Source organism: Panulirus ornatus, chromosome 17, assembly GCF_036320965.1.
Source record: "Panulirus ornatus isolate Po-2019 chromosome 17, ASM3632096v1, whole genome shotgun sequence".
In the NCBI taxonomy this organism is placed as follows: domain Eukaryota; kingdom Metazoa; phylum Arthropoda; class Malacostraca; order Decapoda; family Palinuridae; genus Panulirus; species Panulirus ornatus.
In genome coordinates this window covers 53,620,786-53,648,572 of record NC_092240.1, presented here as the reverse complement: position 1 = coordinate 53,648,572, position 27,787 = coordinate 53,620,786, and the positions used below count along the sequence as shown (strand labels likewise).

Sequence of the window (27,787 nt, the reverse complement as noted above, 5' to 3'; positions counted from 1 at the left end):
TCGTTGATCAGTACAAAGGTGGTCCCAAACCCTGCTCGGAAAGTGAGGATTTACTCGACATTTACCTTATCAGATGCTCACGTATACCTTACGATGGTTTGGGAGGTCTTCTACCCCCACAGCTGGGTCTGGCACCTCACCTTACCTTACGTATACCTTACGATGGTTTGGGAGGTCTTCTACCCCCACAGCTGGGTCTGGCACCTTACCTTACCTTACGTATACCTTATGATGGTTTGGGAGGTCTTCTACCCCCCAGCTGGGTCTGGCACCTTACCTTACCTTACGTATACCTTACGATGGTTTGGGAGGTCTTCTACCCCCGCAGCTGGGTCTGTCACCTTACCTTACCTATACCTTACGATGGTTTGGGAGGTCTTACACCTACCACAGCTGGGTCTGGCACCTTACCTTACCTTACGATGGTTTGGGAGGTCTTCTACCCCTACAGCTGGGTCTGGCACCTTACCTTACGAAGGCTTTCCAGAGATCCTCCCAAAAAAAAAAAAAAAGGAAAATCGGTCTGGGACCAGCCCACAAATGTATACATAGAAAACGACCCCAGGGGTGCACAATACGAGTCCTTACCTGCGGTAAACACTCAACATAATGACGCAGACAACCGTGTTTCGTCTTCTATATTTGCTACACTCTCCGAGTCACCTCTTTTTTGCTTTACTTGTACCCAAGAACACATCCCATCGGGAGCCTGGCTCAATCTCTCTTCGTCTCCCTAATGGTTCCAAGTTGCTGCTGCAATTAGCAAACTGTCGCAAACACCAACAGTGTGGTGGATCACGAGGCGAACACCTGGGGACCTGAACTCCATTCGGGTCAGGGGGAGGGGGGGGGATAATGAAGACGACACCTGAACACAAGACATGGCGGATGATGAAGCCAGGCTCTGGACTGTGTGAGGACGCTCAGGGGATGTGGTCCATTACAACGTGAGCCAGTGTGTGTGTGTGTGTGTGTGTGTGTGTGTGTGTGTGTGTGTGTGTGTGAGGAAAAGCTAGTCTGGTCGTGTTTGCTACATACCGCCGCCCCTAAACCACTCCGCGATAAACTACTGTCTTTCTCTCGAAGCCACCGTTATAAACCATACCTCGATGCTTAAGCCCCCCACGCCTCAAACGCTTTGAAAAAAAAACAAAAAAACGCATCAGTAAAACTTGATAACATAATCAAATGCCAAGTTAGAGCACGAAACGTCAGGACCGGAAAAGACTGTCACTTCTCGTTCGAAAAAATGTGTTTTAACACAGGCTGACGAAGGCGTTACCATGGGTGGTAAGCCACCCGCCTTGGGCACCCCACATAGGTATGTACATTTCTGGCAGATTATGAGAGGCACGGTAGCTGAATGACCCCATTCTTCTGACTCCAAAGAGTTTATTTTCAAATAGTTACAGATTATAACTCCACACATCCTAACATTAAATTACGAACACGACTCGTAAACTAACATTTCCTTGACAACTTGACTGATCAAACGCTCCGTTCTCTACTTCATGGCAAATCTACATTTACAGGATGGACTACCACAATTTCCTCATTCATCCAGACACCTTTTAAGAGGAATATGTTATCACAACTCTGGTCACCTGAGCTTACGAAATTTGAAGAAAAAAAAAAAGACTGTCATTGAAATGATTTAATGCAACGTATTTTCACATATACCTCGGTAAACTGCTTTTAAAACTACTCGACCCTAAACCACAAGTACTTTACACTCAGAAAACTATCCTTTACTTCCCTCTAAACCTTCACCGCTTACAGAAACTTCCCGCTAAAGAAGATCACCAAATTCTCCAGTGTATTCATCCCAGCCCCAGATACACATTAGTTATCCCCAGGCCTGATCCTCCCACTGGCAGGGTCTGAAGCTTCAAGAAGGTTAGGTCCGAGGATGTACAGGCGTCTGTGGTCAACATATACCACAACTGTGACGCTGTGCACAGTAGCAGGTCAACACGCCAATTGTCGGTGCAAATGTTTAAATAAAGATGTCAGTCGGGACAAACTGGCAGTTAAGTGATCCATCGTATGTATGACAGTGTGATCCGCACGCATGCGCGTTAACTCCGACCACCACCGCCACCCATTGCAACGGAACTTGTTATCACCTGTTAGCACTCGTTTGAACAGCACAACAGAGCTCTCAGTAACGGCGTCTCCGTTGACCAACGAAGGATAAGGCCCCACCCTGGGAGCAACGTAACATCTTAAAAACGCCTTGTGTTTATAAAGTTCAACGAAACATCTTTAAACCCCTTGTGTGTTTTTTTAAAAGTTCGTCTTCGTTCTGTTACATGACGTAAAAGCGAGTTTTTACGTGGGATGAGATCATTCATCTTTGTATCTATGACCAGACCTTGCCCTTCCTTGACAGTCAAAGGGCACTGGGCATTGAAATAAAGGTCGTATAAACGTACGCCAGCATACACTGATGACAAAGAAAAGAAAAAAAAAACGCACTGGACACGGTTCTACAATGTCGGACGATCGTAGTAGCTTGTGAAGGATGCGTTGCCCTGCGGGCTGCGGCCTGGCACAGCATGGCTGATCAAGGGAAGCGACAGTGCACAGTTGTCTGGTGTTCGGATCAAGATGTTGTGGTGGTGGTGTTGGTGGTGGTGGTGGAGAGGAGCCGTCAGAATGAACGTAGACGGGTGCCTGCAACGAGAGAGAGAGAGAGAGAGAGAGAGAGAGAGAGAGAGAGAGAGAGAGAGAGAGAGAGAGAGAGAGAGAGAGCCAACTAAGTTATGACAAAGGGAAAAACATTTCTCTCTCTCTCTCTCTCTCTCTCTCTCTCTCTCTCTCTCTCTCTCTCTCTCTCTCTCTCTCTCACGTCGGCACTACTGTGAACCGGAGGTGTGATTAGACTCGCTGCCTAAGTACCCTATCAGTAGTTCCCGTGAGTATGTGATGTTTAACGAGAGGAGAGACGCCGTGGCAGTTGATGATCTCTGCCGAGACACTTTCGCCCGCCTTGAGAAATGATGACTTGTGTGAGACTCGTGCCATTACCGGGTCCTGCCTCTTTCCCTCGTCTTACAAGCGGTTCGCAAGATCCATCCCACCATTATTTTTGAGGCGGCACACGTTAGGTGAGCCTCTCTTGGCCTGGCTGGAGGTTAAGTCATCCGATATAATTACTCCCGTTAAGATCGTTTACATTTATCTTCTACGATCTAATGGTGTTTGGTTACCGTCGCCTGAACGTCTGTCTGTCTGTACGGATTTCATTTTTCATATCCTTCTTCCCCCGTAATGAGGCAACCGAAATTTATCAACATTAAACACCAATTTGTCTCTCTCTCTCTCTCTCTCTCTTCTCTCTCTCTCCTCTCTCTCTCTCTCATTATAGCGGCTTACGATGAGTTAACAAGTGTTTTTTTGTTACGCTGAATTTACAATATTCGATTTTGATTTTCACTCCTTTAGTTGTATCACCTGTAAATGATAATGCATTTTTTTTTTTTTTTTGCTGCAAATTTGGGAAAGAGAAACACTGAAGCTACAAGAACAGTTCCACTGGGAACAAAGGTAATCATTATAGATGAATCTAAACTTAAAAATAAAGAACCAATCATCTGGTAGTAGACTCATTAGGTCTGTTAGTGAGGGCCATGTCCCCAGACATGGACACCCATTGGTTGAACTCGAGCCTAGTCACAAGCTGTTACCTGGCTAGGCCTGTTACATCTGTGGTCCTTTACCCCACAGCCTAAGTTTGTGGCCATTCATCTACTAACCGGAGGAGGGATGAACAGCTGGGTGGGCCGTGCGCCGTCTGCCCGCGCCGGGGATCGAACCCGCCGCGCCAGTGTATTAATAGCAACGCTTAATAATATTTTTTGTGTATATTCCAGCGATCAGCCCATGAGGAGAAGGCACCTTGAACGTCCGGACACCAAGAATACTCCACGTAGTGCTTGCAGTCATCAGAAATTTGTACCGAGAGTCCGGGATGAGCGTTCACAAACTGCACCTGGCTAAGGTGGTGTACTGGGGCTTTGCGACCGCCTCCCTCAACAGCCCGGGCGACCAGCGACCCAACTGCGTAGCCTGGACTCAGCCCGAGCTGCTGAAGAAGACCTCCCAAGACAACGTCAGGTAAAATATGAGGATAAACATCATCATTATCACCATTCACTCTCTCCCCAGCGTCACAAAATGTCGTCTAGCGTCACAGAAGTACAGCGTCACAAAATTCTAGCGTCGCAAGCTGCTGGCCTGCACATCTAACCTGAGACAGGCAGTGAAAATGGGATGAGGTTAAGTTTAAAACCAAAAAAAAAAGCAAAAAAACCGTGGATTCCTGTCTTGCCCTTACTTAAATGCGTCTAAAAGTCTCTCCCATCCCTGTTCCTTCAGCTCGCCTTCTCTCTCTCTCTCTCTCTCTCTCTCTCTCTCTCTCTCTCTCTCTCTCTCTCTCTCTTCTGAAACAGCGGGACCTAAAGGGCTAATGCCGAGTAACTGACCAGACCCCATGCAACCGGTATCTGTAATTTCATGCTTGCGCTCTGCACACCCACACCCCCACCCCAGCCTTCCCCTCCCTCCCTCCCATGCAAGCACAAGACATTATCCTCATATCATCTAGGTGGCCTGGATGTAACCCGTGCAGCGGGGATGGAGACAAGCCGACGGAATTACCCACAGCAGCGAGGATTCTATATACATATTCGCTATTTTCGAGTTAGCGAGGAAGCGGCAAGAACAGAGGACTGAGCCTTAGAGAAAATCCTCACTTGGCCCCCTTCCCTGTTCCTTCTTTTGAAAAATTAAAAAAACGGGAGGGGAGGATTTCCAGCCCCACGTTCCCGATATATATATATATATATATATATATATATATATATATATATATATATATATATATATATATAAACCGCACAGATATCGTGCTTTGTCTCTTTGGCACCCTACTCAACCTTACACCATTTTCTCTTCAGGTCTTATATTTAAGTTAGCCGAGACGTAACGGGCAAACCGAATGCCCTAATTAAGGCCATGTTATTAATGCTATAAACCCAAATTTCATAAACCAGACCCGAAAGAGGGAAGGGATGAACAGCTGGGAAAACTGCGTCAAGACTACCGCGACCAAACTTCGAACATTAATGCGAGTTCGACCCCGGGCGGCCCACGAGTGCTTCATGGTCAGCAACGCTAACCTCTAAACCACGGAGATATCCTGGCTCTAACTTAACCTTTCCTCGCACTCGACATGAGTTCGATTCCTAAGCTAATCTTGGGGAGCGGTTATCGCCCACAGCGGCGCATTCCCTCTCGCCACCACCTGACACAAGACTCATCAACAGCCCGCGTGCCACCTGATCACCCATGCCACCTCAGTTTAAAAGGCTCCGTGCATTAAAGCCATCCTTACCTACAACTGTTACATTGGCTGGTTACGTGAGCTTTACGCTTATCAAATACCGGGGGTCATTCTGGCGGTCAACATCAAAAGCCATACCCAATAGAATGAAAAAAAAATATATATATATATTGTATTTCATGTGTTAAACTATAAGGCTAAGATCACTTAAACTCTTAAAACTATAAATATGGCTCATGACCCACAGTGATATTAACCCTTTAAGGGAGCGCTACGCTACATGCATCAATCGTCCCGTCCCAAAACATTCTACTACAAAGAAAAATGTAATCGCGGAATTTTTGCCCAGTTTACGGTCGCCTTCCACGCATCGTCCCTTTAAGTTCCAAGCTTTTGGACAATCATCCACAACCAATATATATATATATATTGGAAAGGATACAATATTTTGGCGTGATCAAGATATTCCTATGAGTCCACATGTTTACCAAATGGCGTCCTAGCTTCGTCTCTTCGATGTATATCAACTGACTGTTATATTTCTCTCTTATGTCTCCCCTGATAATGTGATTATTACACGAAAGTGCACTTGGGAACTTTTCGTGTTTCATTTTCCCCGTGGACTCATAGGGATATATATATATATATATATATATATATATATATATATATATATATATATATATATATATTATATATATATCCCATTGGACTGATCGTCCATGCAGTATTATATATCAATGTATCCTATCCTCCAACACAGAGTCAACAGCTCTGAAAACTTGTTTTCCTAAACAATTAATAATACACTGCTGTTCTGTGATGCATCGCCTGTTCTCTGCTTTAACAAGCAATGCCTGTAATTTTCAGAATGGCATGGAGGTGTTCCCAATATATATATATATATATATATATATATATATATATATATATATATATATATATATATATATATATATATATATATATTGGTGAACTTATATAAATATATGCGCTGTGTATATCACGAACCAACGATGATATATCAAGCAGACTCAAAATAAACCCAATATATTCTCTGCGACATCTCTGCGGAGTTTACAAAAACCCTGCTGGCCCCCCCCCCCCCCCCCCAAACAGCACAGCCCATCACCGGCGCACAATACATCTACCCGTAATGTCTTCCCTTAAACTCCGCTCTCTCTCTCTCTCTCTCTCTCTCTCTCTCTCTCTCTCTCTCTCTCTCTCTCGGGGATGACAAGGAGGCGTGCAGACAGCCTCGGCGCCGACTATATATAATAACGAGGAAACACGAATAGGGGGGGGGCGGGGGAAGGAAAGATCCGCGATTTCCTCTCCCACAAAGCAGGGACGAAAGGGGGTGTGAGGGGGGAAAAATATTTACCGGTACGAGAATGAATACGGGATTAATAACCGGTGTATTTATACCACGAAATTAAAGGGCAAAACCCCGAAAGGCACACGAAGAAAAGGGAAAACGATGTCGAAAGAGCAAGAGGACCGGAAAAATATTAAAGCTGATAGAATTGGAGAGAGAGAGAGAGAGAGAGAGAGAGAGAGAGAGAGAGAGAGAGAGAGAGAGAGAGAGAGAGAATGATGTGAAACACTATGAGAGGGATTACCTAACACGATATTCTCGCTGTCTGCAAATTGTCAGTGGAAAGCCGACAGAGTGCGAAGGTTAACTGAACAATACGTGGAATGTTGTACACTCAATGTCGAAAGAACTTTTTCTTTTATACGGGCTATGTGGAAAGTGGCGTGGGGGGGGGGGGGGTACACACACACACACACACACACACACACAACACACGAAGCTCCCACGCAGCTAACACTATGACCTTATAAACTAAGCTTACCTCACACGTTGCCTGAAATACATACACGAAATTCGCCAGAATAATAACGTTTTCATGTATTCTCCGAGAGCGAACGCGGGCCGCTTAAAAAGGAAAAAAAAAACGCCAACAAATGAGAGTAAAACACTCGCTTACTCTAGCACGAAACGATGGCGCATATAATTAAAGATTAATTCCGTCATACGGCGTTACGAAATTAAAAAGGCGGTGGGAGGGAGCGGAGGATACGCGAGGTACAACCGAGGAGAAACAAGCGGTAGAGAAAGCGGGTCCTCTAAGTGTGTGTGTGTGTGGGTTCTAATGACGAGGAGAGGCCGTTACCACCTGAAGACAATAGCGTCCAGAATGTACTGAATCATCCACCCTCTACCCCACACCTCCTCCCTCCTCACCATCATCCTCCCTTTCTTAGCAGGTCCCCCCTCCCCCCCACACACAAATCCTCCCTCGCTGCTTTTTACACCTCCAAAAGCCTACAAGACGCAACTTAAAAGGCCCAAGTAATACATCCCCCCCCCCCCCCCCTTCAAGCACTTAACGCCACGGCACTGTGATGGACGGCAGCCGAGCCGAGGAAATAACACACACACACACACACACACACACACAACACCCATCGCATGTGAAAAATGTCGCTGCCCTTAATTGTCCATCATAGAAATGCCACACAGTTATCCATAACCTCTCCCACACACACACACACACACACCATCAAATCTACCAATGTCTACTGTCTACGCGCAACTGCGATAACGAAAGGCTCTCTCTCTCTCTCTCTCTCTCTCCCACCCCACTAACCAAAACCTTACTTAACCAACCACCAACGTCAAAATTCCTCTTTGTGGTATGGAACTTTATAACGGATCCCCCAGCGGAACTCTGCCGCCAAGATATTCCCGCCGCCACCCAATACCTCAGTGGCCTAAACTTGGTGCGCGCAGTCAACTGGAGTCAATCTCCCATTTTAAGCATCAAAGGAATATGTAATTTATACACAAATGGGGCCACCGAGCCCATGCAGTTTCTCCGACCGGGAATCTAAATACGAATTTCACACAACAGCAGCACAACGTTACCGCCATCTGCTGTGTTTCCCGTTCGTTCCAGACATTTGATCTTTAAAAATTCTCAACTGAAGCGCCCAAGCAAATCCGCGACTTTTTTCTATTTTACGAACGCTAAACGTTCAGCGATGCAAACGCACTGTACGCCTACGGAATTCCAGCTCGGTCAGTTGGATGCCACGCGATTGATCAAAACCTCGGCCTTCTTTTTTTTTTTTTATTCATTCTTTGACCAAAGATCTTCGAGCAATGATCATACGGTACGTATGTCCCATAATCGGGGGGTGGGGGGGACTATCCCAGAAAACAGGAGGTTCTGGAATATCAAAGTATACGCAAAAAGTTATCCAGGGAACACATGTAGTCAATAAGGCCGCCATCATCAAATTACAACAACAGAACAATCTAGAAGTTCTTCTAAAATGCTTCAGATAATTCTAAGCCCTTGCGCTCTTCAATGCGTATGTGGCCTTTAACATGACCTGCGTGCGTAGCTATCCGCTTAATATGTCATTCTGCTTCACATGCAAATTTGTGCTCAATATTTACGGAAACATGTAATATTACCAAGTCGGCGTTTCTATTTATTGGTCAACATATCATAGTCCATTTGAGTAACTAAATAACCCATGAAAAAAAATATATACTCATAATTAATGGGAAATATATATTTAAGACAATTACGCTCGAAAATAAATACGCTGAGGATAACTAAATTAAAAAGATACTAAATCAATTTTACTTGAGGAAAGGGACGCATAAATTCTCGGACATGCACTCGTTGTTATGCTGCAAGTAACAACACACTTGCAATATAGCGTGGTGCATGCGAATTACTTACCAAGCGACTGTATCATTAACAAAAGCAATGTTCCGTTTCATCCAATTTCCCGTGGTTCTTTTTGAGTAAACTGAATTATGAACAGGAGTACACACGGCAGAATTATCCCTTCTCCTCGTGTCCCTTAATAATCATCCTTGTACCTTCTAGGCCACTCTACCGACGCCACAATCAGTTAAAATTAAGCTGTCATGTCTCCAATATCGCTGGTCTTAAAGTTCGCCGAACACAGGGGAAATTGAGGATCATCCGCTGTGTCCACAAACTGGGCGCCGAGCACCATCTCATAGCCTGGTTTTCGCCAACCTGCAACATCACCCTCAAACCGACACTTTCTTCCACTCCGGCCGGCAAACTCCTCCTCAGAGTTACGCCTGGGCGTAACAAAGGCACCACCTCTCTCAGCGAAAATCTCGACAAACAAAAACTGAAAGGCCTACATCTCGGTGGAGGTCGGCCAGTCCGAGATGTTCCCACCGTAGGCCTAAAGGCGGAACAACCCTCCTCCTCCTCCTCCTCCTCCTCCCACCGAGAAAGTCCGATTCGACACACCAGCGTCTACCAGAGCCCAGGAGGGCCCTTAAGATGAGACATGCGAGACCCAAGATTACTTTAAAAGGCCATAAGCGCGCACGGAACTCTGGAACTTCCCACTATATCACTTACAATGGACGTGACGTATACAAAACCCCTGAATATCTAATACCTGGCCAAGATTTAGTGGGGGCAAAGAAAGAAAAAGAAAAAAAAAGAAGAAGGCTTCTACTTGAGCGAGTCGGGCAATAGGGCACTAGGCCTGATACCAGCGTTCGTGAGGACATTAGAAACTCAACAATGAGAGCACACTTAATCCAGACACAGTCATATCATAATAAGCTCATTCCACAATCCATGGAACGAAGGACATGTAATCAAAACATGGAATATTACAACTTCCTATACTTCGAAATTTGGCATATCTATACAAATACAGATAAGCCGTGTATATATATATATATATATATATATATATATATATATATATATATATATATATATATATATAATGTACACAAAAATAAATCGCTCAACACCCACATTACGGACTGAAAATGAACAAAGAAAAAAAAAATACATCCATCGCGTATATTATTCAGACAACAGTACATCCAATCTTACAGCAAAAATACACCAATACATTCGGTATTTCCAGCATGACCGGTACTAGTTCCAACTGACACTGTCACCAAACATCGACAATACACTGACAATGTGACCAGTTATCGGATTAAAATTGTTTTCACTGTTATTTTCATTGCCGAGTTCTCTTTTTATTCAAATTCCCGGGATTAAAAATTCACAAATAATTTTACAATAACTCGTCAATCCGTACAATTAATGTTTTCACTTTGTCTTTACAGAGTATTCATTTTACGCATAATACTAGTGGCAGCTATTATACGAACTAATTAAAACGATGTTCAGGTTAGTGAACAAAATTTTACCGAGTAATACATAACACAAGCCGCGAGTGATTTTGTCGGTCCTTTGTTATGAATCATGATTAAAACGCATATTAATCGCAACAACACGGGATCTAACCCATTACTACATAAACTCGGCTACGTTTTCCATAACTATAACTGGATATGATAATGATAATAACAACCCACCGATAAAGGACAGGCTAACAACACACAAGGGTAGCTTTCATACGTACCAACTCCGTGTGAATCACTACATCAAACCTTTTCCAGTAAACCACTTTACTCCTGACGGTACAGCGACCCGTCTACCAAAATCTTCTCGACGAAGCCCACATAACACGGGGGCGAGCAGGTACCAGTGCTATACATCGCAAATTATACGCTACGCCTGGACAACGTTACCATTTAACCTGCGAAGCAATGTTGAGAGCAACAGCGACAATTTAATGAAATGACTCTGCCATTTCTTATCAAATTACGATCTTTAATTGCAAAAATAGCGCATGTTACCCTCCCAATACCATACCAGTGGGTGCCTTCCGCAGATGTCATTCGTTGTGGGGGGAGGAAAAATGGCAGTTATAATCCCATTAACTGCTTGAGGGAAGCCTTGTTAAGCTTCGCAAACATCCAATGGGCCTCAACATGGACATACACGCACAAGCGGGGCGTAAAAATACAGTTCGAAACAAGTGTGTTTCTGAAACTATTCACAAATTGTACTCATACACAATGCTAAATCATATCTACATGGAAACAAACCATACATAAATCACTACATAAAATCATATCACTAGAAAAACTAAGGCGATATAAAGGTAATGAGAGATAAAAATAAATAATCAACAGGCGACCTTACCTAGCATACATGTTAGTTCCGGTAGCAGATGGTAGTAAATATCCCGTAAACAATCCAATGTCATGTATCTAATCACTTTTCACTAATTAGCAACTTTTTCGTGACACACGAATACCTCGACACCACCGAGTAAACTCGACTTTCTTCGAGGGGTCAGCCACCAGAGCGTGTTGCAGAGCGTGTGGCTTGCCTTTCCAACTTTCACGAATTATTCACCCCCTCGCTCATCTAACCACAAACCAATACTCTGGGATCATTCTCTACACCTTGGCTGTACTCACATCTACACTTTCGACTTAAGGATATCCTGTTTAAGCACTTTTCCCACTTATTTCACACAGAATGAAAGGATGATTCGAGGAGAGAGCGCGCACAGCCCTGACACGCCGACGACTCAACTGACACTGACTCGCGAACCAACACCGAACCTGCCCGCGGGCTAAGACGCGCAGGGCTGCCAACTACAGAGGTCAGCGCGTCGACTTCACCACCATCATGTTTTCGCACACTGAGGATTCCAGAAGCTCTTTTCCTAATCACAAGCCAAGCGATGATTACTGCAAGTAGGGATAACTACGTGTCGCCTCGTATCCTCATCTACGTGACTCCCAGTTCACAACGGACGAAAAAATGCGATGGAAAAAAAGGAAATTGGCAAGGCCAGCGTTGCCAGCGAATCAGGACTACCAACTGAAGCATTTTAAAATATGCTTTACTCATCTATAAGGAAATTTTACCCGCTGACAAAGTGATATTAATGGCAAGGGCGGATAATTATCGTAAGAATGTCGTCTCCGCATCAGATACAGCTTCGCCAGTATCATTAATTTTCATCCTTACTTGAATTTTTCATCGCCTGAGCGTTGGTCGGGGAGGGTCAAAAGACAATGGCCACATCTCGAACACATATAAACACACGATGATTCTGGTGCTTCGTCTTCGGGGGGGAAATAAGACCACATCGGCACTAAACGCCCAGCGATACTTGCCTGTACTTTAATCGCCCGAGGATCTAAAATCCTCCATTCATCTTAAATGCGTCTCTCTGCTTAATGCTGTCTACCACATACGATCCGACGCCGCATTTGTCCGCATCAAATTAAAAATTTTTCCAAAGTGTTAGCATAGACATCAAAGGGCAATGGAGCCATAATTACGCAAATCTGCCACTGACCTACAGGGGAGAATTTATTTTGCAGCTTTATACAGTGTTAACGATAATCGCTTGATCAAATCACGAGTGATCTAACACCATTCCATTCAATGGCTTAACACGATTCTCTTTTTTTTTTTTTCTTCTGAAGTGTTAAATCCTTATCAAGGTGGCTAAGACCTGCTAGTTATTCCTGTATTTCCCGATGTTATTACCACTATCACCAACTGCTGTATTATCAAGTGGACAGATGGTCGTTAGGGCTGTTATCTGATGTGGGCCCCCTGATCATCACGACGGCAAATATATAAATGGTTTTTACAGTAACGGACACCTAGTGAAGACCTTGTTTAGGTGTTTGGTGGATTGCCCGAACACGTCGATAATAATAATAAAAATAACAATAATATTATTACTATTATCATTATTATTATATACCATTATTTCTATTATTATTATCATTATTATATCATTATTATAATCATCATCATAATTCCATTATTCTTATTATTATTATCATTATTATTATTATTGCATTAATCAAAATTTGATATCAAAGATGGTTCAAGGATTCCAATAGCTACATTTAAAGTTTATATTATAATCTAGTGAGACAAACATTAACTACAGATGTCAAATGAACTTGAATCAAAATTCACCAACACAGCTTAGTAAAGTTAAATACACAAAGAGTTTTGAAGGCTATGTAAAATTTATGTGAATATCAATCATCTTTAATCTCAAATATTCATTATCAGCTTGCATGAATAATGAGAGAGTATGTGATCATCTATTAATCCCAATACTTGAAGGTGGAATACATATTTTTGACTCGGTCGATCTAGCTTAACGATGACCGCCGCTAATGACCCTTGGCAGTTGAGGGCCCGAAGAGACCAAACAACCAAACAGGCCTATCAACTATTACATGCCACGTGGCATAGTTGCAATGCATGTGGTTTTAGAGTGAACACCAGTTTGTGGATTTTTAACTTGACAACGACGGCGTCATTTAATGACTCTGTCTTTAAGCCTAGTAACCAACCCAATAAAAAAAAAAATTGAAAATAAAATGTTATATACGAATCTTAGAAATTTTTTCCGTTTTTTTTTTCTATTTCAGAAATTTTGAAACATCTCAGATAATATTACGAGGTGTTCATAATGTCTCATTCGTAACTACAAATAACCATGAATATAATCCTGATAACATATTTATCCTGTAGTGATTAATGATACTATCCCACGTATTCTGCGTGTCGTAGAAGTCGACTAAAGGAGGGACGGGCTGGATATTCCATCTCTTTTTTTTTTTTTATTTTCATAAAGAGGAACAGAGGGGCCAGGTAGGATATTCCAAATAAGCCATCTCTGTTCTTAACGCTTACCTCGCTAACCGGTAAATGGACGAATTATTTAAAGAAAAGAAAAAACATATTATTTCAGTATTATTTGATCATCCATGTTATTATTATTACTTTTATTATTATCATTATTATCATTATTATTCTTACTATTATCATTATTATTTTCATTATCATTTTGTCATTTTATTATCATTTTTATTACTTTTATTATTATTATTACTACTATTATTATCATTATTATTATTCTTACTATTATTATTATCATTATTATTTTATTATCATTTTTATTACTTATTATTTCATTATTATCATTATTATTATTCTTACTATTACATTAATATTTTCATTATCATTTTGTCATTTTATCATTTATTACTTTTATCATTATCATTATTATTATTATTATTATTATTATTAATTATTATTATTACTATTATCATCATCATTGTCATTTCATTATCATTTTTATTACTACTATTATCATCATTATTATTGCAGGCGCTCGACCTTCCTCACGCTGTAGCCTAGACGAGACATTACAGGTGTCCCAGCATGAGGCCGTGTGCCTGAGGTCCTCCCCCGTCAGCGCCTCCCTCAGGCAGCGTCGAGTGCCGGCCATCACACCGCACACATTCCGGTACCCATATCTGTAAACGGAATTCTTGTCGCACACCGCCATATCGATGTGAAGTCTACGGGAATTACTATGCCAGTATATCCCATGATCGTACGTGAGGCCTGGATATACGTAGCCTATTTGGCTATCATATGCTAATATGTGCCACACGCCTCAAGGATGTGATAAGCGATGGTGACTTGGTACAGAAGGATACGTAGCGTAATGCGATTACCACAGGACACAACACAATGGCACTGCTTAACCAAGAGAGAAAGCTTCTCTTTTTAGTCTTTTTGATATTGAGGGGCCATAAACACCTGTATGCTTGCCAAATTTTCCTTTATTTAATGGGATGGATAGGTGGGACGGGGAAAGGGATAGGTGGGACGGGGAAAGGGATAGGTGGGACGGGGGAAGGGATAGGTGCAGATGGAAGAAAGGGCCGAGGCGGGTCCTGGTGGATGGTGCAAGTCTTTTAATGCAAATGGGCGATTTTCTGTAAGTGTGTTTGCGTCATGACTCTCTCTCTCTCTCTCTCTCTCTCTCTCTCTCTCTCTCTCTCTCTCTGTAGGAGAGAGTCACAAGGCCTCTTGAAACACTTCCAGTGGCCGTTTCCCTTCCTGGGAATAACACGACACCATGACAATTCGTATCCCAGGATGTACCAGAACAAATACATAAACCCGACCAATACTCACCATTTTCACAAACTCACAAAAAAGAATATATATATATATATTATATTATATATTAATATTATATTATATTATATTATATATATAATATATCAGGCTCGTAATTAATCACCTAATCATAAAACTTTCGCGAATAATGCTATGCTGTTTTGCGATATGAATATAAAACTAATATGAAACCCGGACATAATTATCCATTGTAATGACAAAGTCAGTATTGACCTTTGTATTACCATCTTCCTGATTACATCAGAACAATTGCTCCGATAAAGGATTAATTACAGCACACTATAAGGTTTTCTAACAAGAACTGTTCAATTGGTCAATCAAAAAGAAACCTTCCCTCTCTCAGCCGTCACCAGTACTGTACAAGGAACAAGCATAGAACATGGATCACTGTACCAGACACACGTATAGAAAATGGCTTTCCAAAGTCCATAAAGGTTATAATACGAAACAGTTGTACTGTGTCATCTTCAGCCTGTGTGTGTGTGTGTGTGTGTGTGTGTGTGTGTGTGTGTGTGTGTGTGTGTGTGTGTGTGTAATCTTCCACCAGATATCCATCATCGGTCAACCCTCTCGCAAGATTTTATCCAGTTCGGTATTCGAACCCTGGGCCCCAGTGATTCTCAGGTCGCGACGCTAACCAATACACCAGGCGTGGTTTCAGAGGCTCTTCATACTCTAATCATGTTGTACTCTTGACAACAACAAGACCACAACCAAACAGGTGAGGAGAAAGCGACAATAACAGTTGTTGAATGTTGCAAGTTGGAATCATGGGGTGTTGTAGCTGGTTGCCAAAGGCGTTGGGTAAAGCAAAAAAAGTTTTTTTTTTTTAAATATTTCTGGTCTTCGATTATCACTAAGTCTAGAGTCTTCTCGGAAGAAAATAAATCCATATATGAGGACCTTGTTAACCTGCAAAATCCCTGCTGTAATACAACAGTTATATGTCGCTAGTGAGAACAATGAGAACTTGTGTGTAGCCACGGACGTGAGTGGCCCCTCAATCACGTATGGTTCGTAATGGTTGGATGGGGCCCAAATGGGGGGGTTAAGAGAGGAGGAAGGGTGGGGGGAGGTAGTAGGGGGAGGGAAGCAGGAAGGAAGGCCAGGGGTGCTCTAGGAGCCAGCTGGTGCACAGGAATAAGTGCAGGATATTGCACACTCGCCTCGGAAGGGGGGGTGTGGAGGGACCTTCGTAACAAAGGCAGCAACTCGGTGATATTGCGCGGTCTGTTCCCTGGTCTCCGGGGGCAAGCCAGAGTTACCGTGACGCCTGGATCGCCTCCTTACCCAAGGCCTCCTCCTCCTCCTCCTCCGTGGACGGCAAGATTTATCCAACATCGTTGTCACATGAGAGAAATCCTCCCCCCGGGTTATCATCACTGCGCATCATCGCTTCAGTTCCTCCTTCCTCCACCCTTCCCTTGCATGCTTTTATCAAAGCCAACTGATCTCTGCTGTCGTTAATTTGCCACAGGTTCAGAAGCTAACTGGCTGTGATCAAGTCACCCGCCACTCTTCTCTCCTCCACGGTGAAGTAGTTTATGGTCTTAAAGCCTCACACTCTGAGTGTTACTGTCCAGGAAAGAAAAACCACAGGTCGCCTTTATTTTCAATCACTTAGTTTATCATTATTCATCGTTATCAGTATAACCTTTTTATGGTATATTTTGTGGTATCAATCTCAACTTGGTGTTATCATTATTTAATATCTTTATTCTCTTGGTATCATCTCTCACCAATACCACTTTCTTGGTATCAACCGTATTACCACTTCCTCCATATCATACCTCACTGATACCATTATCTTCACATCATCCCTGCGATACCATTTGCTTATCATCCTCCCTCTGATACCAGGTCCCTCACACCATCGTCAATGATACCAATTCCTCGGTATCATCTCTCACTCACTGGTACCAGTCGCTGGTATTTCCTTACCACACACCTGCACTGGCATCAATGGTGCTAGAACACCGCAAACACTCTCTCTTACTGATAACTGATACGTCCTCGTTAAGATGAGGACCCCCTTATCTTCTACTAATACCAAGTCAGTTTCATCCATACGACCTCCAGCGCAAGCATCACCCAGTACGACCTCCTTCGTCTGGAGACGACCGTCCGTCCTCGCACCGTGTGACCTGCTGACACCACTACGTCAGGAGACGACCCCGTCACCTGTACGTATCACTGACCTAGTACGACCTGCTACCACTACGTCAGGAGACGACCCAGTCCACGGCAGGGGTGTTAGCCACGGGAAACATCTGCATCCAGACGAAGTGGGTGACCTTCTAGCTCTCCAAGGGCTCCTCCGCCCCACCAGGCACGCCTTAGTAATGTCGTTCACACCCCCGTCAGGCAAGTCTCCCACGTGTGGAGACACAAACACGTCATTCAATATGGACCCCGGAGATCCTGGGGTTCCTCGACTGGTGCGAGTCCTGTGTCTGGCTGCTAGGACGTGCCTCGGCAGGACCTCCCTGCGATTCCTTCGCCAGGACCGGATTTCCCCCTTGGGGCTCCTCACTGTCGGAGTATCTTCGAACCCCATCCTCCACCGTAGGATTTCTCTTGATTCTTTAACATCCTATCGTAGGATCCCTCCCTTACGGCAGGATGGGCCTTCCCCTTTCCCTTATCATGCACGAATCAAAAAACTCCTTCACCACCATATCACGCAGGAGGATCTTGACCTCTCATGCGTACATCCCTCACCGCAGGAACTCTCTCTCTCTCTCTCTCTCTCTCTCTCTCTCTCTCTCTCTCTCTCTCTCTCTCTCTCTCTCTCTCTCTCATGTCGTCATGGTAGAGACGGAATTCCAGACCTTCCATTCTCCAACCATATCAGGATCTCCCACGTCTTCCCTTTCTCTTTCCCGTCATCTTCCCCCCCCCCTTTCCCCTCCTTCCCCAAGGATCGTAGGCCCGTTCTGCCAGCCCAGCCCACTGCCCCATGGCGTTACGGAAGCGGGCACCACTCACAAGGGCTTGAGCGATCGAACCACTCCAGTCATCGCTGATCCTGAGTGGCGTGGCGTACCGCTGGTTGCCCACAGTCGTATAATGGAATCATGACAAGCTTGGGGGAGAGAGAGAGAGAGAGAGAGAGAGAGAGAGAGAGAGAGAGAAGAGAGAGAGAGAGAGAGAGAGAGAGAGAGAGACTGTCTGAGCACAATGAGCGAGGATCATTAAAGCTAAATCAATTAGCCTAAACTTTCGCCACATTTAGACTCATCTTTGAATCATGATCGTTGGTCTACAATAACACTTCTTTTATCCCACCGTGGAGAAGAATGGCAAGGATTATATATGTTTATACATGTTTACTAAATGGCGTCCTAGCTTCGTCTCTTCGATGTATATCAACTGACTGTTATATTTCTCCCTTGTCTCCCCTGATGATGTGATTATTACACGAAAGTGCACTTGGGAACTTTGCGTGTTTCATTTTCCCCGTGGACTCATAGGAATATATATATATATATATATATATATATATATATATATATATATATATATATATATATATATATATCAAATTTTTTCAGAGTTAAAATATAAGGTGTTGCAACCGACCTGAATACAATTCTTTGGGCGCTGACTTTAGCAGAATTCTGATACAAAAAAAACCTTAATTGTTTATCACAAAGAGATATACAGAATGACGATGTATTTTCCCCTCCTGTGTGTTCACATGTCAAATGGTTGAAGTAATTTGGACAAGGTTCCCCCAGAGTGTGACGGTGAGGTGTGGTGGTGTGGGGGTTTATTGTTTGAGAGTGAGGTGTGGTGGTCAAGTGTGGTGTGTGGGGGGAGCACTCTGTGTGATGCGAGGCTCAGCGTGGTGTATGGTCCAACGTGGCCTGGAACGGGATGTGGCCTTTGCCTTCGTGTAGCCCGGGGTTCAGTGTGGCCAGGGGCTCAATGTGGCCCGGGGTTCTATGTGGGGCTCGATGTGGTGTGTGTGTGTGTGTGTGTGTGTGTGTGTGCTGGCCGTCACGTCTGTTGGTGGTCAGAGTCAAGGTCTTCGTGGTCAGAAATGATGAAGCGGATGCAGGAGTCACTCAGGCATGTGCCGGACACATCTGATGTGTCCGGCACATCCTGGACACATCAAATGTGTCCTCTGGATCAACACGTTTGTTTTTTCATCTTGATATCAAATCTTCATCGTGATTTCACTAAAAATACATCGTCTCTCTCTCTCTCTCTCTCTCTCTCTCTCTCTGCCCATGTGTCCATGTCTATCTTCCACGTAAATACCTTCCTTTCCATGTGTCCACGTATCTCTTCCACGTGTATATCTTCCTTCCCATGTATCCACGTATCTTTTCCACTATATATCTTCCTTTCCATGTGTCCACAGCTCTCTCCTTGAATGACTTCCCCCAGCTTGATGCATTTCAATATACCTTATATCTAAATATACCAGTATACCTTATCACACTATGCTGACGTGAGATATGTCTTAATCTTTTTATATCATGAGTTTCATTGTTTTCAGATGACCTTGGGTGTAAACAGCTTTCCGAATCAGTGATTATTTCTTTTCAGTTCTCTCTAAGATTTCAAAATATTTCTCCTGAGTCAGCAACACCACTGCCTTAATCACCAAACCACCCTTTTTACCATCATCAACACCTGCAGTGACCTGGTACATGTGTTTGACCCCCACAGTGATCTATGTCGTAATGTCATGGTATTATGACAAGAATACCACAGTACCACACACGAGCCTTATACCGTGCCACACCGCACCCGTATCGTCTCTGCCACAGCAACTATTACTAACCACATTTCTCCTTACGGTGCTTCCACCCAAAAATGATAATCGCATGTAATGCATCTCAACTGCTTAATGAGCCACGTTAATGATATTCATCAGAGGAATTCTGAATTCTGCCAGTGTATGGATGGCTTATACCCACGTATACTGGAGTATATAAGAGTCTTGCCCATATATCATACACTAAAATATATCATACCCAAAAACATATACCAGAATATATCATGTCATACCTCAAAAACATATACCAGGATATATCACATCATACCCCAAAAAACATATGCCAGGATATAAGGGGCACCTGTGGTAGGACGAGGAACTGACCAACGTCCCAGTAATGACTTGTTGCAGCCAACACTGTTGTCTTGTAACGATCAGACCCCCCCCCCCCCCCACGGAATATCAACGCCGCTGGTAAAACTGAAGATCCGATGAATATTCTTTTCCTTTACATATATATATATATATAATATATATATATATAATATATATATATATATATATATATATATATATATATATATATATATATATATCAGCCACGGACCTCGAGTCAGACGCCGAGAGAGAGAGAGAGAGAGAGAGGAGAGAGAGAGTTAACACCGCCACTTCATCAACCATAAACATTTAATAGCAAGCCGGTGTCCTGTTACGTAACATGGCTCACAACATCTCCAGGTAAAGTGACTTCTATTCTCATGATGATTATCGGGGACTATGTCTCCGTTCGAGGGCGCTAATCGCCACTGAGGAATGCCCACTGTTGCCTGTCATGATTTCTTGATAACCACATAGAGGCGAAGTGCCTTAGAGAGGTAAAAAGAAATTGAGTGTCCAGTGTGACGAACTTTCGACTGAATCACTGCTGATGGGAAGAGAGAGATAGAGAGAGAGAGAGAGAGAGAGAGAGAGAGAGAGAGAGAGAGAGAGAGAGAGAGAGAGAGAGAGGGGGGAGGGGACGTTATGAAGCGAGGGTGAGGGGGGGGGGTGTGGGGAGTTAGTGATAAGGGAGATGGAAGGGGGACAAGAGAGGGGTGGACCGTGAATATAAAGGGTGAGGTGGAAGGACTGGCAGCAAAGGAACAGGTTGAAAGAGAGAGAGAGAGAGAGAGAGAGAGAGAGAGAGGAGAGGAGAGAGAGAGAGACATATAATGGGACTGGAAAAGTAAAAAATGTGTGGAAGAGATGATGGGAGGGGGCTTCGTGGGTAGGATGAGTTCCCTGGGCCACTTGGGGAGGCTGTGGCACTCCCCTAACGATGGGAGAGTGTCAGAGGGGAGGAGCGGGTGCCCGGGGCCACTTGGGGAGGCTGTGTGGCACCTCCCACAGTGATGGTGTCACCGTAGCATCACCCGCATTCCTCCCACGCTCCTCCCCCGCTAATTACTGGCTCGTTCACACGCCCAATTAGCAGAACACCGGCGTGGGTCTGGGCGGGAGGGAGTGAGGGAGGGGGTGCCAGATGGGCGGGAGATGGGAGGGATACAGAGATGGAGGCAGGAGAGGGATGGAAGCTGTCTTCAAAAAAAAAAAAAGTCTAGACTCAAAGGAAGAATTCGCCATTTACCTTCAGCTCAACATATGTTCACATCACACAACATGGACTGGGTATGTGAACATGGGTACTTGCATGCTAGTTCACGTCGTGCAAGTTTGAACAGCTGGTGAACAGTAGGTGAACATTGAAATTCTGCCTTTTGAGTCTCGACTTAATGAGACGTGGTCAAGAGTCTCAACTCAAAAGAAACTTCACCGTGGAAGCAAGGCGCGATAATATAGGCGACAAACTCGTAATTTACATATATGTTTCAGGTCGCGTCACATTCAACATACCTCAGTCCCTGCCGTCCATGTCTCGCAAACGAGTGGAGAAAAAACAGGACAAAAAATACACATTACTTGAAAAAAAAAAAATAGAAAAAACAGAAGGTGGAACGCCACGATATTCCCCGTGAATCAAAATATCCATTGAGGGTTGCCCGTTTGAAGTATGCCCAAGTGTGTATTTGACTCATACTAACTGCCCGTGTGTGAATACTAAGCTAGAAGGAAATATATATATATATATATATATATATATATATATATATATTATATATATATACAGAGTTCTTCATGCTGGCACAGCCGACATGGCAGCTCTTTATATATATATATATATATATATATATATATATATATATATATACATATATACACTGCCTGCGTTGAGTATGCACTAATGACGGATGTCATACTCAAAAATCCCTTGTAATCATTCACAAGCCCACAAGCACAGTTCAGTCCTGTTTCATACACTGTCCACTGTTAGACCCCTAAATCATTTCGATTTTTTTTTTTCAGACGGAATACATCTGTAAAAAGATGAAAAAAAAAAAGATTGAGAATTGTCTGTTCTTGTTCCAACAACAAAACTGTTGGTATAGTATTAGCATTTAAATTGTTTTACATTTGAGGCACTTTGACCAGCACGTTTTTTTTTTCATATATATATATATATATATATATATATATATATATATATATATATATTATATATTATTCCTATGAGTCCACGGGGAAAATGAAAAAATTATATATATATATATATATATATATATATATATATTATATATATATATATATGATATATATATTATATATATATATATATATATATATATTATATTTTGTGTGTGTGTGTGTGTGCGCGCGTGCGTGTGTGCAGGTAGTACAATATACGTCTCAGAGTTTATCTATCTTCTTTTATTTCACTGCAGATCTATTCTTATTTTCCTTATGGTCCCCATGGTTTCCTTAGCAATGTCCTGGATTTAAACTTTATTGAGTTGTGGGACTTTACTATCACACTCCCGGACACTGTGCGATTACGGGACTTTACTATCACACTCCCGGACACTGTACGAGCACCGGGTTTATTTCATTGTAAACTATGACGTCACTGGGTTTGTTCTATCATATTCAAGAAGGTTATCACACTGTATTTATTCCTCTGTGTTTGTAGAATGTCCTGCTCTGGACTTTCATGAGCCTGCTTCAACATGCATTTCCACTGTTCTGTCTGGGTAAGTTTCAGTAGGCATACACGAAATCAAAAGGCAATCAAAATTTAAATCTTCTGACGCCTCGAAACCGTACATAACTAGTTCAATAAACAGTTCTAACTTAACTGGTAGTCGAGCGAACGGAAAGTGTTAGCTAAACCAGCCAACTGATGGTATAGCCAATGAATCCATCGACACCACGCCGTTTTCTTTTCCCCCCGTTTTTGACTTTCCTCGATCCAGTGGATTCAGCAGTCTGGGCTGAAGTCAGCAATTAAACACCGGTCGAGGTAAAAGGAAACTGTCTGCGTCAGAGGTGTAAGAAGCCGTGTTGATGTCAGGAAGAAGTTAAAGAGTTTCTGTGGCCCAGGTCGGGGGCTCGCCCCGAGGCAGGAGTCCGGTCAAAGTCCATCGTTGTAGAAGCCAAATTTCAGGTGTGGCAGCCAAGAGCCATCTCATGTATAGGCGGTAAAGTTATCCCGTGTGGAGTTCACAAGTTATATGAGGAAGCCAGAAGCAGTCAAAGGATATGAATTCTTTGCCACTCTTTGTAAAGGTAAAAGTCAAAAGCAACATAAAGTCAATGGACGTCAGACTAAAAAGGGAAAAAATCATCAGACGTGTAAGCCAAAAACCGCTGGAAGTGGAAGCAATTACTGATTTTCAGACGTGGCCGTCAAAAATGGTCAAACACGAAAGTCAAAACTCTTTAGTTGTGGAAGTCAAAAATCGTTAGATGTTGAAGTCAAAAAACCTATCCAGGGAGGGACAGAGGCCGACGAGGTCTGCTGTGTGTGTGTGTGTGTGTGTGTGTGTGTGTGTATGCCCCCTTGCTTGCTGTAGAAACAATATGGGGACTCTCTCTCTCTCTCTCTCTCTCTCTCTCTCTCTCTCTCTATCTCTCTCTCTCTCTCTCCCGCGCCTCGTGCTGCTCGCTCTGTACACATTACGGTAATTGGGAGGCTGCGATTTGCAGTCCATTATCTGCTGCCGAACGGTCAAACACTGCCGGGTAAAAGTGGGGGCGGTGGCGTGGGGTGGGCGTGGAGTGGTGGGTGGGAGCAGGCCAGAGGCCGCACGTGGGAAATGACTCGTCATCATCTAAGGGAGAGAGAGAGAGAGAGAGAGAGAGAGAGAGAGAGAGAGAGAAGAGAGAGTCAGTGGCTGAGGTTGGATGCAGGCCAACCCAGTGGGAAATGACTCGTGCAGTCATTTAGGGAGGAAGGAAGGGTGCATAAAGGATGAGGAGGGTGGAATGAGGTATGATCTGTAGAGAAATGTGTCGATGTAGTAAGTTGTATAAGTTGTTGTGTGTGTGTTTAGTGAGTGTGTAGTGATGAGTAGAGAGAGAGAGAGGAGAAGAGGAGATGGAGAGAGAGAGAGAGAGAGAGAGAGGAGGTTGCAACCCCCCTCTGGCCCACTCGGGTTATGTAGGGTTATGACAGCTAACTTAACCCTATTTTCACAACCCCATGACAAACGTACCGCCCCCCCCTCCTGTATTAACCCATTCCCACCACAAATCTTCAAAATAGCTTGGGCTAAGCGCGGCATAAAGACCAAATCCCTTAAACGTACAGGGCCGGCCCTCGGCTATTTCTATACCAGCTAACTGAGACAAATGATACATATAACCATCGCAAAAGTCGAGTCTAAATTTAGATTCCCACCCCACCCAAGAATATTGTGTGAACTCGTAGGGAACGGACGATGAAATATGCAACGGGATCGAAGAAAATTGGAATTGATCACAGGCTATAAATGTCAACAGGGAAGGAAGGGTGATAAAAACGTGGAAGATTCTCGCTCTTCTTGACTGTGTCTGTTTTGTGCGACACACTGTGTAGCCCTCGTGTCTTTTCTGTGGGACTATGAAGCCCTTGGGTCTTTTTTTTATCGCACTTTGTAGCCCTCGTGTCTTTTCTGTGTCATTCTGTAGCTCTTGTGTCTGTGTTTTGTGTCATTCTGTAGCTCTTGTGTCTGTGTCTTGTTCCATTCTGTAGCTCTTGTGTCTGTGTTTTGTGTCATTCTGTAGCTCTTGTGTCTGTGTTTTGTTCCATTCTGTAGCTCTTGTGTCTGTGTTTTGTGTCATTCTGTAGCTCTTGTGTCTTGTCTGTGTGTCAGTCTGTTGCTCTTGCGTCTGTGTCTTGTGCCATTCTGTTGCTCTTGTGTCTGTCTGTGTCAGTCTGTTGCTCTCGTGTATTTCATGTGTCGCTGTGTGTCTACTTTTTAACGTTGGAGGCTCCGGTTAAGGTAAAAAGTCCACACAAAATGCTGGGCCTTTTATTGAAATATAAAGCGGACTATGGAAGGAAGAAGAGACAAGGGAAAGTATTTAAGAATTTTGGAGGAAGTGAAAAACCTGTCTTTTGAAACGTGCCAAGTGATAGCTATTGACAAAGACATGAGAAGGTAAAGAGTTCCAAAGCTTGGAGGTGTAGGGAAAGAGACAGTTATCAAAACGGCCCACCCTTGCGTTGCAGATGACCACACAATAATCAGCTTGCCGAGCACTGCGTAGTCTAGCTAGTGGTGTGGGCACACAGGCAGCCCTGTGTCACTCTGTGGCTCTAGCGTCTACTGTCTGTGTCATACCCTGTAACTCATGCATCAATTCTGTGTCATGCTTCGAGAAAGGACAAAGAAACTACAACAAATGGTAGAAAAAAAAACCAAAAGGGGTGACAAAGAAAACTAAAGAAATGACAAGAAGACTTTACAAGTCATGTCAAAGAAACTAGAAAAAACTGCAAAGAAACTACAAGGATTGTCAAAAGAAACTCTAAGAAATGATAAAGACACTGCAGAAGATGACAAAGAAATACAATTACTGATACAAAAACTACAAGAAAAGTCAAAGATTCTACACGAGCTGGCGAAGGAATGACTCGAAATGGCATAAAGCACAACAAGAAACGACAAAGAACGATAAAAAGATGGCAAAACAGTGAAAAAAGATGACAGAGAAAACGCAAGAAAAGGCTTCCTAAACAGCAACCCTGGAGAACAAGTGTTAGTTATATAAATATATAAAGAAAGGACGAGATAAGATGGGAAAAGAAACGCTAGTAATTACTGAAAAGAATGAGCGGGTTTTTAACATCTGTGAAGTCAACGAACAGTGCGGAATGACACCTAGAACAGGTTGGTTGAACACGAGAGGTCGAAGAACAAGGAACTGGGGAGGGGGGGGGGGAACTCGGCGCGAGATGGAATTAGTGAACGAGGCAGGTGAGGGAGGGGGGGGGGGGTAAAGCTAGCGAGAATAACCTAATAAAGAAGGTAAGAGAAAAGCAAGCGAGACGAGAAGAGGTGAACAAGTGCAAATGGGTAGTTGAAGGGGAACAGTGACTTGTAGCAAATGTGTTAGGTTTACTCATCTTCCGAGTAAAGGTATAGCAAAATTCTACTTTAGAATTATTAACTATAATTTCTATCTAATCACGTTATTCACAGAAGTTGACAAGAAGCGTAATTAAAGAAAAATCGAAGATTCTGTAAGTTATCTGCGTCACACAAGAGAGACGCTGCTAAACTGATAACAAGAGACCTTATGGTCTGTGACGAGGTTATCTGCTGGAGGACAGTACATGGGAAGGACAGATAACACAAGACCTGATGGTCTATGACGAGGTTATCTGCTGGAGGACAGTACATGGGAAGGACAGATAACACAAGACCTGATGGTCTATGACGAGGTTATCTGCTGGAGGACAGTACATGGGAAGGACAGATAACACAAGACCTGATGGTCTATGACGAGGTTATCTGCTGGGGGACAGTACATGGGAAGGACAGATAACACAAGACCTGATGGTCTGTGACGAGGTTATCTGCTGGAGGACAGTACATGGGAAGGACAGATAACACAAGACCTGATGGTCTATGACGAGGTTATCTGCTGGAGGACAGTACATGGGAAGGACAGATAACACAAGACCTGATGGTCTATGACCAGGTTATCTGCTGGAGGACAGTACATGGGAAGGACAGATAACACAAGACCTGATGGTCTATGACCAGGTTATCTGCTGGGGGACACTGACAATATCCTAAAATACCTAATCTATACTGAGGTGGACAGGATAGTGAAACCAGAAGACTACACCATCAGACTGTACTCCATACATATGTAGTATGGCTATCGGTGATCTATCAATGCCTCAAAGCAACGAATCAGAACGCGTCATCTATGGCGGGTTCAAACTGAACGTAAGAACTCAGGTGACCTTATCATGTCAACGTGTGAGAATAGCAAAACGATACGACCTCTCAGCGGGATCGTGTGACCTCTGACCAGTTCATTAACGGTCAGGTTAAAAGACTAGGCCAAAGTATAGAAGGGTCGTCCCGTCGTGCTCATAAAGGGTCGTACCGTCATGCTCAAGAGCTGTATTGTCGTGCTTAAGGGTCGTACCGTCGTGCTGAAGGGCCGTACCATCGTGTTCAAGGGCCGTACCGTTTTGCATTGACGCATTCAATGGAAATCATCAAAAGATCATAAAAACAAAAAACAAAAATCCGGGTAAGCTTTGCTAAACCGGTGTTTCATCGACGGTAAACTGAACAAAAACTTTTGTCCGACTTACAAAAGATAGTCGAATTAGCGCTACGAAATGCCTGCTGGCTAGAGCAGTCACCATCATACAGCGGTGGGTCTTGATGTAGAGGC

At 43.5% G+C, this 27,787-nt stretch overlaps 1 protein-coding gene across 12 annotated transcripts in view; it reads right to left on the bottom strand.

Moving 5' to 3' along the window:
- Eph (Eph receptor tyrosine kinase) overlaps positions 1-27,787 on the bottom strand; it is a 1,175,025-nt gene that overhangs the window by 882,316 nt on the left and 264,922 nt on the right. For 10 of the 12 annotated variants that reach the window (XM_071672570.1, XM_071672573.1, XM_071672579.1 and 7 more), the window contains exon 1: positions 11,437-11,836. The exons of 1 other annotated variant lie outside the window; for it this stretch is intronic. In XM_071672570.1, coding sequence (XP_071528671.1) covers positions 11,437-11,500 — 64 coding nt within the window. In that variant the 5' untranslated portion in view covers positions 11,501-11,836. Of the gene's footprint in view, positions 1-11,436; positions 11,843-27,787 lie in introns of those variants that run through there. One more of the 12 variants, XM_071672576.1, reaches the window with a different exon arrangement.